General features: G+C 44.7%; 1 protein-coding gene across 2 annotated transcripts in view; it reads left to right on the plus strand.

Moving 5' to 3' along the window:
- Window positions 1-15,801, plus strand: part of SERINC5 (serine incorporator 5) — a 43,312-nt gene continuing 27,511 nt past the window's right edge. For both annotated transcript variants that reach the window (XM_042804563.1, XM_042804564.1), the window contains exons 1-2: window positions 1-185; window positions 14,749-14,916. In XM_042804563.1, coding sequence (XP_042660497.1) covers window positions 159-185; window positions 14,749-14,916 — 195 coding nt within the window. In that variant the 5' untranslated portion in view covers window positions 1-158. The remainder of the gene's footprint in view (window positions 186-14,748; window positions 14,917-15,801) is intronic.

The following is a 15,801-nucleotide window of genomic DNA, read 5'->3' on the forward strand; positions in this document are numbered from 1 at the left end:
GAGCGTCGGGGCCGGCAGCCGGGCTGAGGCGGTGCCGCTCCGCCCGCGGCGGCGGCGCCCCGCGCTGCCCTGCCCTGCCCTGCCCTGCCGTGCCCAGTCCGGCCCTGCGCCCGCATGAGGGAGGCGGCGAGGGGGCCAGGCCGCGCCGCGACACCGGCATGTCCGCGCCCTGCTGCGCCGGCCAGGTACGGGGCTGGCGCGGGGGGGGGGGGCAGGTGCGCACGGAGACCCCCTGCACCGGGCGGGGGGCGGGAGGGGACCCCCCGGGAGACGGCGCTGAGGGCCCGGCCGAGCGCTCCGGCGGTCGTGGCGGGGAGCGGGTGCCCGGGGGAGCGCCCCGCGGGGCCGGGCTGGTGGCGGGGGACGGGACGGGACGCCGCATCCCGGCGCTGCCCCTCGGCCGCAGCTCTCCGCGGGCAGCCGTCCTCCCCGGGGGAATGGAGGCGTTAACCAGAAGCGCTCTTAGCGGGGTTGGGGAGGGCGGCGGATAGAGCCGAGGGGGTGGCTGGCGGCAGAGCTTGTCTCTGTGCGTGTTCGCAGCGGTGTTTTTGCGGAGTTTCCCGGGTGAGTTCCCCTCGGGTTTCGGGAGCACCGGCAGCTGCACGCTGCTCGTCTCCCCGAGGCGGCCGCGGCCGCCTGGGGAGCTGTGGCGGGGCAGTGGGGTGCAGGCGGGGACGGGGACGCTGAGAGGAGCCTTCCCAAAGACCTGCGCTGCGAGGAGCAGTTCCCAGAGGGTTGACAGGTCACTTAGAGCTACCAGAGTTGTTTAGATAATTGTCACTGGTGCCTTCTGGTGGGGAGATGAGCCCCGTGGTATAAGAAGTGGATTGGTCTTAATTTCTCTCTTAGCTGCAGGCTGGCTGTCTGGCATTCTTCAGACCCTTTCACAAACTCTTATAAATTTGGGTTGTGGAAAGATTCAGCAAGTGCAGGTACTGGCAGAGGAAATATGAGAGCAAGTGGTGATGGAGGGTGGACAGGACCTGCGTCCTCCAGCATCCATGGGGTGCGGAATCAGCGCTCCGTGTCATACTGCAGTGCCCCTGTCTTCTTGGTTGAACCAGTTCTGATGGATGGAGGACCGTGGACTTGGAGGAGAAGTGTGGTCGTGAGGCCCCATCCAGATCTCCTCCTTGGTTGCGCTCAAGGGAAGGACTCCTGATCTTACCAGTTGTCTCTAGCCTGGTGTTAGGCTGCATCCCCCCCACCCCTCCCCCCCGGGCACTTTATTTTATGCTTCATTTTCCCAGATCTCTACTTCTGCAATAGAAACACGTTGCTACTTGTCCTGTCTGCAACAGACTAGCCAGTGAGCTTATTCCTGTAGTTTTACCTATTTAAACGCCTTAGGGTCCTAGTTCTGTTGTTATTTCTTCATTGGTCACTCTGACCACCCTCGGCATATAATTATTCTCTTGCTTTTGTGTGAACCACCTGGAAGAAATCTCAGATATTTCCTGAAGGTTGAAATCCCAGGCTAGATTTGGTCTTCTGGCTGCGGTTCTCTTAGTTTTTAGTGGGCCAGGAGGATTACTGAGCGTGCCTCCACACGCCTGTTCTCTGTCAGCTCCCCTGTGCCTTGCCAAATAGCCCTGGGTGGTCCTGGGGGACACCAGTACCTGCATCTGCTAATATTCCTCTTAAAGCGGGGGCTCTCTGAAGCTGTTGCTTCACATGCATTTTGGCAGCATGTGAAACAAGTTTTGGAGCAGCTCAACAAGGTGCTGTTAGTAGGTGCTGTTACTGCAGTGGCTCATGGCTGTTTGCATTTTCATTGGGTTTTTTGGATTTAATTCCTGGAGAAGTAGCTTAATACCAAGAGGATGAAACCGTTGTGAGACTTGTGTGGTGAATGGCATGGCTTTACCATGGCCAAACTTTGAGACACTCCTAAAGGCACTGTTCCTACCCTGTGTAGTAATATGTGATAGTAATGTGTTTTATATTGACACTGATGTATCACTTTGGAGTGTGTAAATAAACAGAACTCCTTAGTGATGTTGGAGACAAAACAAAAGCCCGAAAGTGGTTGCAGTCATAGGGCCAGAATTGTGCAATACCCTGGGGAGATGTATTCTGCTGGTTCAAGCACTATTTTTGATGTAAGACTTATCTGTGCTAAATATGGCATATTGCTGGAGTTATACCAGTGAACTTAGTGTGGGTAACCTTTTTATAGGCTAAGATGGTAAGTGGCATAAACCATGTTTCAAGAGCATGAGGTGTAACTTTTTAAAAAGGAAAAATGGTCTTTGCCTTCATTACTTGATTTATTCCAACCTTGATGAGGGCATGTTTGTTTAACATGATTAATACACAAGAAAAACAAAAGGGATAGAAGTTCTTTCTCTCTCAACCCAACTTCCTCAGGCGTTTTGTGGGTACTGTTAATCAAGCTGGAAAACAGAGAAGGAATTTGGCCTCTCCTTGAATATCTCCCTGACAGTGAAGTTAACCCTGCCTCCAGAAACAGAGATGATGTGCTTGAGGAAAGATGGAACTTCATACGAGCCCTGAAAAACAACACTCCCATTGGGTCCCTCCGTTTTCTGTACAGTATACTAGTTTAATGGGTTTGATAACCCATGGGGTAAGGTTTTTTTGTATAAAGTATTTTTGCCCTATGTATATCTTGTATCTGCCTCTCTGTTTCTGTGGATCTGCTTTCCTGGAACTGACTTGAGAAATTCGGTATTGTCCTTCTGAGTTGTGAAAGTGCAGTAACCGTGCATGGATATCTCTAGCTGACACCAGAGTTGCATTGTGAGTTAATATTGCTTGACTATCTTTTTTCCTCCATTTTTAACACCAGCAAATTTTCCTGGTGTGGAGGACATGATGAGTGAATTGGTACTTTTGGTTCTGGGTCAAACCATGCTAAACATCTAGTTGATGGTGCCTGTCAGAATAAATGCATTCAGTTTTCACAGCCCAGATTCCTGTTGTTAAAGGATACAGCGGCAAGCTGCCAAACTTCAGTGTACTTTGGTTACGCTGATTTCGCACTCAAAATTTATTTAAAATAATCTTAATTAACGTTACGGTGTGACTTGTATTATTGCCAAGCAGACCCTGGGAACATGCTTTCAAGGAACTTGGCCTAAACTTTAATTTCTGCAGTTGATTTTTATTGGGCAAAGTACAACCTTGTTTTAAAGAGGATTGCGATTTTTTGGTTTCTGAGCTGTAATAAGATTGCTAACTGTTTATTCGTTTGCTAGTGTTTCATTGGTAGACCTATTTTGAGAATGCAGTGAGAATAGGGTTTGGCTTGGGCCTCCACAATGCTTTTGATTACATAAAACATCTGCTTAAATTGACAGGAAACAGGATTTTACATTTGGCTTTTCTTCAGTAGTTATTCTCAAGAGAATGAAGTTGAGATCATGGCTAAGAAAAGCAGCTGTTGCGGAAAATCTTTATTACAATGAATATGTTTTTTCCAGAGTTAAATAAATGTAATTTAGATAGTTAACATTAGTTGGGGGGGGACAGTATGTTGTAGCTGGGTTGTTCAGGAAGATGGATTTTTCAATTAGAACTGGTAATTATTAAAGCTTATAAAGCTATTTTTGTAGGTCTGTTAAATCCTGAGTGCTTTCTTTAATATTGTTCTGCACTCAGAAATCATATCATGTAGTAAAAGCAGCAAGATTTGCCACAAGTAAGAGTATCAGATTTTCATTTTATACCCAGACTTCTAATTCTGAGGGGTTTTGGAAAAAAAAAAAAAAAAAAAAGCTTTGTGTATAAGATTGTCCAAGGCCAGTCTTACGATGTCTGGAGCTCATGGCTTTTGGAACAAGGGAGGGAAGCCCCCCATGTGCTCCAGGGCTTCCTGCCTCTCTGGCACTCCCTCTTTGCATCTGCAAGCTGGGAATGGGGCTTGCAGTCCTGTCCTTGTGGTCTCCTCTTGTCATTACATGGTGAAAAGGGTGGCTCTTTCACCCTGGTCCAGGTTGGTGTCCTCCGAGGATGCCAGGGCATCACTGGGGCATGTGGGTGGTGTGATGCACTGCAGCGCTATGGGGTGGTGCCACTGGCCTTCCTGGCTCCTCTCCACGCGATGCTCCCCAAAACACATCTCCTGCAAATGGTCCCCCTGGGTCTGGTTTATTGTGTTTAACCTGAGCCGGTCAGTTAAAAAAAAAAAGAGAAATTTAGCTGTGGGTCTTACCACCTCTCACAGCTGCCTCTCCACACCACCACTATTAATCATGATTGAAGATGAAACTAGCTGTCTGAGGTCTGATGTGGAATATTGTAGTGTACTCCACTTAAATACAGTTAGGAAAAACAGACTGGGGAAGGACTTTTTTCCCTGTTTGCAGAAACATGTAGTTTTTGTTTTAAACAAATGATTGCCTGAACAACTAAATTAGTAAAGCCTGGTTTTCTGTAGCTTTGTCCACTGAGGTTGATATCTTATGGCGATTGCGTTTCTAATAAATACTGAACTTGCATTGCAGCCTTTTCTTTGCTGAGGGCTGAGAGACAATTTTTCTCTGCTAAATCTTTTGCCTATTTTCAAGGACATTGTAAGAACATAATATCTTTGAGGCTCCCACCTGCCTGCCATAGGCGGTTAAAATTTACTGCTGGGTTCAAAAGTGATTAGAAAGGGAGGGAAAAGTGACCAAAAGACAGTGAGATCCTGTTAAGTTTTATATCACTTGACGGTTTTATCACTAGGTTGGAATCCTTTCCCTGGCACTGCATAAGAGTCAGAAGATACTCCTTCTCATGCCAGGTAGAAGATAGTCTTTCTCATTCCTACTTAATTTTTCATTTTCCCAAATTCCCTGCCTAATTTTTTTTTTAGCCTTTTACATCCTACAAGTTGGTTGCATTGTGGGTTTAAGGAAACAGCTTAAATACCCATGGCTCTACAGCTGTGGATTGAAGGCAGTATAAGAGCAGGACCTTCACTTTTAAGGGCAAGCAGATACTTTTCTGCAGAAGGATCCTACAGCCATTTTTATTTTAATTTTTGGAAGTGTAGGTATTCCAGTGTGGGTTATTTCCATTGCTGGAGACTTTGATTAAAATAGCTGCAGTAGTGGGTGCAAGACATACTTTTTTCAGGGAGCAACTGAATGAAAGCCTGAGCTATGACTACAGTGTAAGCTGAAGGTCTCATCTGGAGCTGGTAACTGCAGTCATCCCAAATACACGGTGAGGCAGGATGGTTGTCTCAGCTTAGCCATGTGAAGACACTTGAACCTTAGGTTGCTTCCGAGGTCCTTCACATGCCGAAGTTACAGGTGCTTCCATTTATTTCTCAACTGTGCAGGCTCTAATATGTTTTGTCATGTTAAATGCCTGGCCTCCTAGATTTTTAGGCTGTGATCGACCGTTCTGCTGACTGAACTTGACCTACTGCCTTGTTCGGGTCATTGGAGAGATAGGCTTCAACATCAGCATGTGCTACAGTGTGAGGCAGTGAGGGACCAAGCCAGCCAGAGTTGCAGGGGACAGTAGCGTTTGCCCATGACAGCATGCAGGGAGAAAGTGGTTCCATGTTTGTTCTGAAGGGGGTCCTGACACACCTAGCTATCTTATTGTCATTTTAATTAGTGATAACTGTACTGGGACTGATGTTGGCAGTTTAGTGATTGGAACTTCCAGCAGTTAGAGATGGCATGTGCTCAAGTATTTAAACATATAAATGTTTACAGTCTGAAAATGGGAAGTTTTGCACTTCTTTCTATCCAGTAGGACTAATCCAAAATGTGTCAACTTGTCACCTCTCGCGCTGAGTTTTAACAGGAACCATTCTTAATGTTTGCTGAAGAAATCTGTCTTTTTTTCCCTTGGCTTCTCATGGTACAGTCAGTGGCAAAACAGTGGTTCAGGAATACTATTCAGGATATTTCTTGAGTAGTCATTTTAGTTAAAAATGCTTATCAAGAAGTAAGCAATGGGAAGATGTGAGCAGGTTCCATTTTGAACCTACCAGTCTGGAAACGCATCTTAATTTGGCTGATCTAAACTGGAACATCTTTACCAATGGTTGGAGCAGGTAGATTTTTTTTTTTTTTTTTTAATATTATGTGGTGAGAAATAGTTATTGTTTTGTAGCAATTTACTGGCTTTTGCCACTTTTTCAGAGTGATAATGTCTTCCCCCCCACCAAGTCCTCATGGGCTCTGTACTGAAACCACCTTCTAAAGACACAACATCTTTGTTGTGCTCAGTGCTGTCAGTTCATTCAAAAGTGAAGCAGCTGTCTCAGGTGCATGCTTTTAAGTCAATGCATACAGAAATTTAATTTAAGTGCTTCTTCACTCCAGTGGTACATGGCCTTAAGCTGTTACTGCCCTGCACTTGGTGCTCTGGTCCTGGTGATGTGCTGCATTGCATCTGTGTATGCCATTCTACCTCTAGACTCCTGGTCTCAAACACCAGGGCTAACCTGGAGAAGAGCTGCCTGCTGGATGAAGTGATGGCCTCAGATTGTCAGACTTTGCCATTAATCACTTGTCTTTGATCTTCCAGTTGCTCTGTTAATACCAACTCTGCTGTGAAAGGCAGAGAAGTGGCTGCAGCATGAGCTGGAACAACCTGCAGATGAGAAAACTGTGAAATACGAAATGATAGGAAAGGACAGTTGAACCTGTCACCCAGCAGAGGTTGCTCTCAGTGTAGATTGCCAAGAGATCAATGCAAAGAAGCTTCAGGATCAGGTCACTGATAAAAATAGGCCACTGTTTGCCTCAGTGACCTGAGAGTACGTTTAAAATTGCTCCTGAAATCACAGGGGTGTGATGGAAGGACTGGTGGAGTGGAGAGTACTATTGAAGGTGATGTAACCCAGATGGCATGACCCCAGTGCAAATAAAATACACCTTTTAAGTACAGCCAGCTAGCTGGTTGCCTGCACAAGGTGTGTGCAGAGGGCAGGCTGCTCCCACAGCATGGGGTGCTGCGGGGCAGTCTCTCCCCCTCTTTGGCTGTATACGGGGGAGAGGAGCAGGGTGACTTGCTGGGTTGTTTGCAGTTGAGCTGATGAGGCTTGCCATGATTGTGTAGGAGGGACTGGGGAGATTTGAGGGGATGCAGGGAAAAGAAACAACCAACCAACCAACCAAAATCCAAACAACTTAGGTACTGGGAGGGAAAGTCTTAAAGCCTTCAAATGAGACTGAGGGTAAACAGTTTGGGCTTTTTTTTTGACAAGCGTGGAGGAAAGATCAGGTAATTAAAATGCTCTCTAAGCTGGTGAAGACCTCACCAAGAACCAGTGCCTGGGAACTGTAGCAGACAAATTAGAAGGTGGTATTTTGTTGTGGTTTTTTTTTTTTTTTTTTTTTTTTTTTTTTGTTTGGTTTTTTTTTGTTTTTTTAATGGTAGATGTAAGTAACCAGAGGGACAGACAGTCCACCTCATGCTGCTGTCAAATCCAGATGGTCTGTGCTATACTGCTGGGGAGCTGGTGATGTGATACACAGCGAGGTTCAAGTCAGACTAAACAACTCTCTTGATTTTTCCAAAATCATCAGGAGAAGAGCGGTTGGGCAGTCCTTAATTTAAACATTTTGCAGTGACATTATTTTCTAATGCTGAACTGAGTCACCACTTAGTAACGTTCGAGCATGGAGACAAAAGTTAATCATCCTCAGTTCAGTTTAACTTAAGATCTGCTAGCATCTGGCAGTAGCTTGTTTGCCTTTTAGCTCTTGGCATAGCTGTCCTAGATGCTGCTTTCTCACCTAGGTTTTGATCTTCTTGGTGCTATATGGCAGTTCTGCCCTGTGGTGCAGGGCACAAGATTTGGAAACTCAGTTTGGGGCAGGAAAGCCTCACTTGAAAGTACTTTTCAGGCAGCTTCTAGGCTGGCATGACTTTTCTCTGAAGTTGCTTTTAATTTTGCAGTTTGCAGTGTGAGGTGTGCTCCCAAAAATAGGTCGTCAGTTGATTAAGTGGTATGCTGGTCACAAAACCTCATCGTAAGGCCTGTGGTGAGTCTGAATATTAAAGAAGCAGCAGTGAAAGGCCAGTTAAGTCAGACAAACAAAATAAATCCTCTTTGGTGAGTTTAGTTACTTCACAGGGACAAACCATCGTGTAATCATGTGACCAGTGAAAGAAACCTCTGCAAAATGTGTATGCATAACAGCAGGGTTTTTCAATAATAGTCTGAGCCCAGCTCCTTATGTTGTCCCAAAATCTGGGCTCTTTTAGCCAGTGTGCAATGAGCCGAAAAACACAGAGTGGAGATACTTGTTTAATTCATACCTGATCAGAGATGGGTGCTAGGTGGGAATTCCATGCAGCTAGCACAGCTTGGTTAACACCCAGTAAGCATTTATACATCCTGAGCAACAGCTAGCAGTGCCTTTCCCAGTGAAGTTTGGACGCCCTTGTTCTCAGGGGTCCTTCCCAGGTCTCATCTCCACTTAGTCACAGTATCCTCTTTTTTAACTGCACATGTTCAGCAAAGAAGGGGCTTTTCCTACTCGAGGGTGGGGCTTTACTGTGTTAAAGAGGAAAGCTCACTCATAGTTCAACTAGTTCTCTCCTTGGTTCAGTTAGCAGCTTTTGCTCCTGTGAGCTTATCTTTATTTCCCTGCTTGATGGTGTTATGGTGTCATCCCTCACACTTACCTTGGTATTTCCTTGCTTTAATTACAGTTTTGCCTTTTCAGGGTATCTCTGTCAGCTTTACCTTTATCAATTCCTGTCAATTCTTTTACAACCTTCTTTTGATAGTTTTGCCAATTAAGATGTAACACTAACACTTGGGACAGGTGCCATCAGACATCTCTTGTTCACATGATCCAGTGCACTAACAAAATGGTTGTGTTACTAGATGCTTTTTCCTGAAACGAAAAGTCCAGGGACGGGTGTGTAGCCTCTTCAGGACGTTATTCACGCAGGGCTGGGTGCTTTGCTCTTACAGCCTGCTTGGTTGCTGCGTGTAGCTGGGAGAACAGATGGATGTTTTTGATTGACATTGCTGTTAACAGCTCAGTGACCGCATTGTTGTCAAACCTTACAGCCCAGATAATGCTCCTAGTCAAGCAACACATGAAAAACTAAGCTGCTGTAGGCCCTGGTGAAAAGAAGCTTCAGCAGGGCACATTCCTGTGCTCCATGGACAGGCTGGAAGGCATGTGGTCTCCCTGGCCATTCTGTCCAGGTGGTCAGTTAGGAGGGAGGAGATGAAATGCTGCTAAGTCTTTGTTTCATTTAAGTATGCACTTTTTTTTTCTTTTTTTTCTTTTTTCAGTATGCTCTTCTTCCCTTTGTGATAAATAATAGAAGAATTTTGCTTTCGCTAAAAGTAATTAAACAATTACTTTTATTGAGTTAGGCTAAAGCTATTATTAGTACAATGATCCAAATTTTAAGAAAAGTAAAAGAATTTACTAGTGGGAAAAGAGAAGGGGGGGAATTGATCAGAGGAAACAACAACCCAACAGCTCCCCCCCCCCCCCTTTCTTTGGGATGCTCACCAGATGGTCCCTATCAAAGGATGGTAACTCCTTTGCAATGGAATGAGAAAGAACAGAATGGGTCGTCTCTGGTATCCCTTGTCCTTGAGATAAGAGAGGAACTGAAACCACTGAGCCATAAAGACAAAGGAGCTGCAAATTGGCCCAGACTTGAAGGACAAGGTGTACGTGACCACAGGACTGAGTTTGTGCAGAAGTAAGGGTCAACGAGCGAACACAGTGAAGAAGACTACGAGCCTTCATCTGAAGCCCCCTGCCCACAACCACCAGGGAGCACTGCACAAGCATGACGGGAGGAATCTGAGGTGGGGGGATATGTTAATGATTTCTCGGAACGAACTGTAATATTCCCTCCCTATTCTTAGAGTAGTGATGCATATGTATTAGAGTAGATGAATATGTAACCACTTATACAATAAAAGGGAGCCCCTTTGGCTCCAGGGAGCTCCATTGCGCCCAGCACTGTATTCTTTGCTCCACTGACTTTGTCCCCAATAAAACTTTTTTTTATATATACGTGGGCTTGTTTCTCACACCTTTGATTTTTACCATTTCTGTTGAAGTCTCCCAGAAGGAAGACTGTTTTGTTCTGATAAGCTTGATACTTCGCTATGGTTTGTATAATTTAAAAATATCATAGGCTATTTTGGGCAGTGATCCTAAAACTCCTCACTTTGTTTCAATGGCTACACAAAATATTTTCTAAGACCTTTGACATTTTTTTTGGAAACATCTGTGAAAAAAAACTCCTAAAATGTCACTGTCTCTACAAAAGCAATAGGCAGGACATGTTCACTTTACTTCTCAGTCTTGTATGTAAATAATTAGGTGTGTGCTTAACATTACGTTCAAACCTCATTCCACTCATTTATCACATTGGGTCAGAGTTTGCAAAAATCAAGACTTGCGTGTGTGACAAATGTTAAGTGTATGTTGGTGGAGCATTCATTGTGGGGAGCTGATAGCTTGTTCGAAAGTTGATAAGCCTACTTTTATCCGCTTTGTTAACCTGTCTAACTCTTGTTAACCATGGCGTAAAAAGGGAGTGTGCAAATATGTCCAGGCCTGCCTGTACTTGGAAAAGTGGTTTTCACAGACTAGGGCTCTTATATGGTCTATTTGCTTCTGCTCCTCGCTGTGTGGATGTAAAAATTATTGTTCCTCTGCATCAGTAGGAACCTACTGCACTCAAATTGAATGAGGTGGTCGGAAAAAGCCACTGGAACATCTGTTCAGAGAAGGGTCAAAGCACACGGGACTGCTGTGAGGCATTCACCTCTGCTTTCCCCTCCCGTCCACACACGGCCCTCATTTGAAATGGTAAAACTCTTTCTGCTGTTGCATAATAAACCAGCAGCTGAAGCAGGTGGCCAGTCCACATTGTGGAGGCCTGGTGTCATGGTGGGTTGGCGTGAGAAGGCTGGCTGATTGTAAGTATTTGTGAAAAGCATAAATATTTGCATAGTGCTTGTAATTATTTGTCAGACTGTGGTGTTCATTCGGTGAGGAGATGTAGAGCTAGAGAGGGAGCTGGCATGGCTGTAATTGCTGCCCGACTTGTGGGAGCCTTTGGGTGAGAAAGACTTGAAGCCAGAGCCTGCTGCAGCGTGACAGACGCCTGCCAGAGCAGCCTGGCATTCGGATGCCATTGCGCTGGGCTCTTGGGGACCCTGGACGTGGAAGGATCACACGACTTTGAAGGAGATGTGTAGGTACAGACCAGGATTTTCAAGGCCTGCCTGCTGGCAGAGGTCACAGACATTGGTTTGTCTGAGTTGTCTCTGTCCTGAAAATTGCACAGCGCCTTCCTTGTGCAGAAGCCATCCTTTGGAGGAGCTTTTCTTTAATTATAAGATACAAAAAAGATTTGTGACATTATTTGATTTTTCCACAGCCCAGTTTTTTAAAATGGGAGGAATTAGTTACTGGCTTGCACTCCTGCACTGAGGGTTCCTGAGCCCCTGGGCAGATCGTCGCTGTGGTCAGAAGGCAGAGGCGAGGCAAGATGGGCCATGCCCACGGTAAAGCATGCGGCATCAGAGGGACTGCGTAGTGTAGATGCATGTTGACCACAACCTTTTAACAGAGAACTCATTGAATATGTGGACTGTGAAGTCTTGTTAACCAAAGACAGTGTCTTTGAAACTTCTTGGGTCAGTAGACTGTGGCTAGCATTTTACTCTTTAAGAGAGAGACCATTTTAATTTATTTTTGGATTACACCTATTTCATTGCGGCCCACTCTGGAATGTAGTTAGTCATAACCAGAGTTTAAAAAAGAAAAAAAAAAAAAAACAAACCCAAACCAAAAAACCCCCAAGCTACTGAATTTGAGATTGTTGCTGAATAACCAACTTTCTATGGTTTCCATGGCTATTCAGAGTTCTTAAAGGAATGTATCTGAACAAAGATGGAGACACTGGTGTTTTTCACAAATATTGCCAATTTATAGGGTACGCTCTCAATATTAGAAACTACCATTAAAGTCTAAGTAATGTGGAACAATGCATAAATGAGCTATATATGCTATTTAAGTATCTCTTGCTTTAAATAGCAGCTCCAGGGACCCAGGACTGGAATAGCAGACATGTTGTTGGACGTAGATGAGGTTTCACTGGCAGAGCTCTCTAGCATCTGGCTTAGGAAAATGTTGTTCCCCTTACAAATGCCAAAGCTGCATACCTTTTTACTTCTGTACTATAGTTTTTAACATTATGGTGAGTATGGCCAGCAGTTGAAGTTCATCGTGGATACTTTGGACCTGGATGATACAGATTGAAAGGTCCTTTAGTTTTAACCTTTTTTTTTTCTTCTATAATTCTGAAGTGGATGGATTATACTTTTCTGATACGTTTTTGTTTTGAAGTGTTATTATTCCATTATTCTATTTGTTTGCTGAATCGGTAACTTGCCATAGCTTCCTTATTTCTTGGACTTGTATTCAAGCTGTAAAAGTTAACTTCACTAAACATAAAAAATAAAATTGCCATTCAGCCACCACTGCCTTCTATTTTGAAAGTATACTTGCACAATGTACTTATGCACGTAGTATTTTTAATTTCCAGCCTTGGTGCCAACATGAGACCATTCTGTTTATTCCCCACAGTTGGAGCTTTGTGTGTTTTGGGGAGGATTTATGTTTTGCAGCAGCAGCAGTTTTAGCAGCTGTGTGCTCTGAGGCCCCCATCTCCTCTGGCATGTGAACTGAGAGAAGGGCAGTGTGGGAGCCGGGTTGAACTGTCCCTGTTCTGTGTCTTCAGCAAACTGCAGAGCAAGGCAAGAGCCTGTCCACTGCCCACTTTCTGGAGGGCTGAAGGCAAGAAGCCTGAGCTTGGGTGTTGCAGCAGATAGTCATGTCAAGGAGATGATAAGCTGGGTGTCTTTTCAAGACACTTCTTCAGAATTATTCGGGACTCTGATCAGCCAATCTGGTTGTGAGACTCTGGGGAGTTATATCAGATACGCATGTCTGCAGACACGCATGTGAAATCCCCTTCTCCAGATCGGACAGTCACTGATGCTGGAAGTATCCTGGGAGGAAAATAGTACGTGGTGACTTGGCGCCTGAAGGCACATACGTGGCTCAAATGCATTGCACATTTTGAATCCCTTGGCAAAGGCTAAGAAAAGCCACCCGTCTTGTATGACTGCTTGCTCGAAAGCAGGGGGGGTCCTCTGAACATCCCGATGGCCCCTCCAAGGGCTGAAGAAACACCAGGAAAAAGCAGCCTCAGTGTGCTCGAGCCCCTGGCACTGGCAGTGTGGCACCCCTGTGCTGTACATTAGCCACAGGGAGCCCCTCAAAAATGGGAGCACTCAGGGGTGATGTTGCTCTGGGTGGGCAGCAGTGAGAGCTGGATGAGAGGTTCCCTGCTGCTGTCAGCCTGCTGATGTCCTGTGGTCGTGGCTGCTGCATGTAGCACACAACCCAGTGAAGCTGTTGCCTATTGCAAGGAAGTGCCGGGCCAAGAACAGTGCTGCCTTATATATAAAAATAAGGTTTATATTTATATTTTTATATATGACTTTTCTAAAAGTAGAAGATAGGGAAGGTGAATCCAGCTTCTTTGAAAGTTAGTGGTACTGTCGGCAGCAAGGAAATAATGAGCATCGAGCTAGATCCCTTTCAGGGTTTATTCAGTACCTTTTTGCCTCTTGAATAAGGCAATTACATGCTTTTTGCTATGCTTCTTGGTTTTTATCTTGGTGGACCCTCAGCTGCAGGTAGAAAAGAACTAAAATACACAAGGAGTTCTGCAAATAACGTTTCAACACGGGAGACGGTATCGGCTAACGTGTGATTTGATACTGTTTTCCTTGCAGCTGTGCATTTTTTTCCTTGCTGTCTTGCACATGGAATCACCACTTTCATCTTTGCAAAGTGTCTCTAAATAACTGTGAAGCTGCATTTCTTTCCTGGCTTTCTTCAGTACAAGATGGTGCCATTGTATTTTGGGTCTTTCAAGATCAGCTATCTTTTGCTTTGTTTGCAGTAAGACAAGTTTTTCCAGATTCTTTCTCTACCACCCAAAATATTTAGAACTGTTAAGGTAGTTTTCTGTTTGGTGTTTTTTTTTTTTTTTTGTTTTGTTTTTTTTTTTTTTGTAGCTGTTGTCTATTTACAGTGCCTTCAACACACCTATCCCAAAGTGTGGCTTAAACTGTTTTTCTTTCCCCCCTCTCCCCCTTTTGCTCAGTCTTTAGTAGCATAAAAGTTCTGTAGAAACAACAACAAAAAAAGTTTTTTGTCTCTGTGTGGACCAGAAAGGGCCTTGACAAGGACAGTGTGATCCTGGTGAATCAAAATGGATGTTTACGGCTTGTTTTGAAACAAAACCTCCAGCTTGTCTTAGAAACAAAATAGTTTTGTGTGTATGTTAAAAGCAAACAGTTTGGAGTCTGTGCCCTTCTTATGCAGATTTGTTATTTCACAGAGGAAGGAGAGTCTATTGCAGGAAATAGTCTTACCATTGCTATGCCTGTTCTGCTGGGTGAAACATGTCTGCACAGAGATAGCAAAGAGCGAGGTTAAAAAATCAGAAGCCGTTCTACCTCATCCTCTTCAGTCTCATCCTTAGTGTGTGGGAAAGCTAGAAACTGATGTGCTTAAACCTAGTGATCTTTAATAAACAAGACAGTCTGCTTCCACTTAAAAACTGCTCAGCTGTGAGGAGAGGACTTAAGAAATCCTGGAGTTTTACAGGAAGTTTCTCAGCTTCCCTGTCTGATTTTTGCAATAGAAACCTAAAGGCAGTGATGGAATAACTTGTGTTTTTTATCTTACTTTCCAGTTGGCCTGCTGCTGCGGTACTGCTGCTTGTGCCTTGTGCTGCAAATGCTGCCCCAAGATAAAACAGTCAACCAGCACCCGCTTCATGTATGCGCTTTACTTCATCCTGGTGACTATCATCTGTTGTGTCATGATGTCAACAACAGTAGCTAATGAAATGAAAACACACGTAAGTAAGAGAGGTGAACCCACTGCTGCCGCTGGAAGGAAACAGGGCTCCCTCCAAAGCTCTTCATGTATAGGTGCCTCAGAAGAGGCAGTCCATTCCCTCTACCCATCCACTTCCAAACCCAGATGGGATGATTTTCTATGCTCAGCCTCTTCCTGTCAATTGCTGGCCCATCGAGTCTGTTTCACAACAGGAAGAGTCAAGGATCACAGGACTAGCAGCCTTCCTCCTCTTTCATTGTGCGGAAACCGGCTGCGGAGAACTCATCCCAGGTTTTCTGGGCCGGTTGCGTCACTAGAGGCTGTTAGGGAATGTGTTATAGTAGAACAGATTGGCTCAGTCTAACGTTGAGTTCATCTCTGGCAACTTGTTAGCAGAAGCAGCAAATTAGAAAATAACTCTTCACATGTCGCATTTATGATTTTAACTCTGTGTTCTTGGTGCTGTGTGACAGACTACTGCAACATACAATGCTGCAGTTCCTTTACAAGGGGTTTTTTTCAGTGTGCACTGAGTCATCGTGTTCACATGGCCTCTAACCACATATTGTTCATCTCTCACTGTCTTTTTAATTAAAAAGCTTCAAAAGCAAGAAAAGAAGCTGTGTCTCAAACTAGATTTTAAAACTTAAGTTTCTTTCAGAGTCGTAGTATAATTTTCCTAAGATAAATGCTGACCAGCCTGCTTGCAGTCACACACTAGACCTGTTGTACCACATCTTTGGTTTGGTTTCTTAAGCCACCCGGGTTGCTCTCAGTAGCATAAATCCTCTCTCACCCTCTACAAACTATGAGAAGTCTGTTTTTAAGTAGAGGGAACAATGGCTGGATTGCATAATTCTTAAAAATTAAGTTTCTGCACCAAACTCAGCATTAGGCCTGCTTT

This window comes from Tyto alba, unplaced genomic scaffold, assembly GCF_018691265.1.
Source record: "Tyto alba isolate M040663 unplaced genomic scaffold, T.alba_DEE_v4.0 Super-Scaffold_42, whole genome shotgun sequence".
NCBI lineage: Eukaryota > Metazoa > Chordata > Aves > Strigiformes > Tytonidae > Tyto > Tyto alba.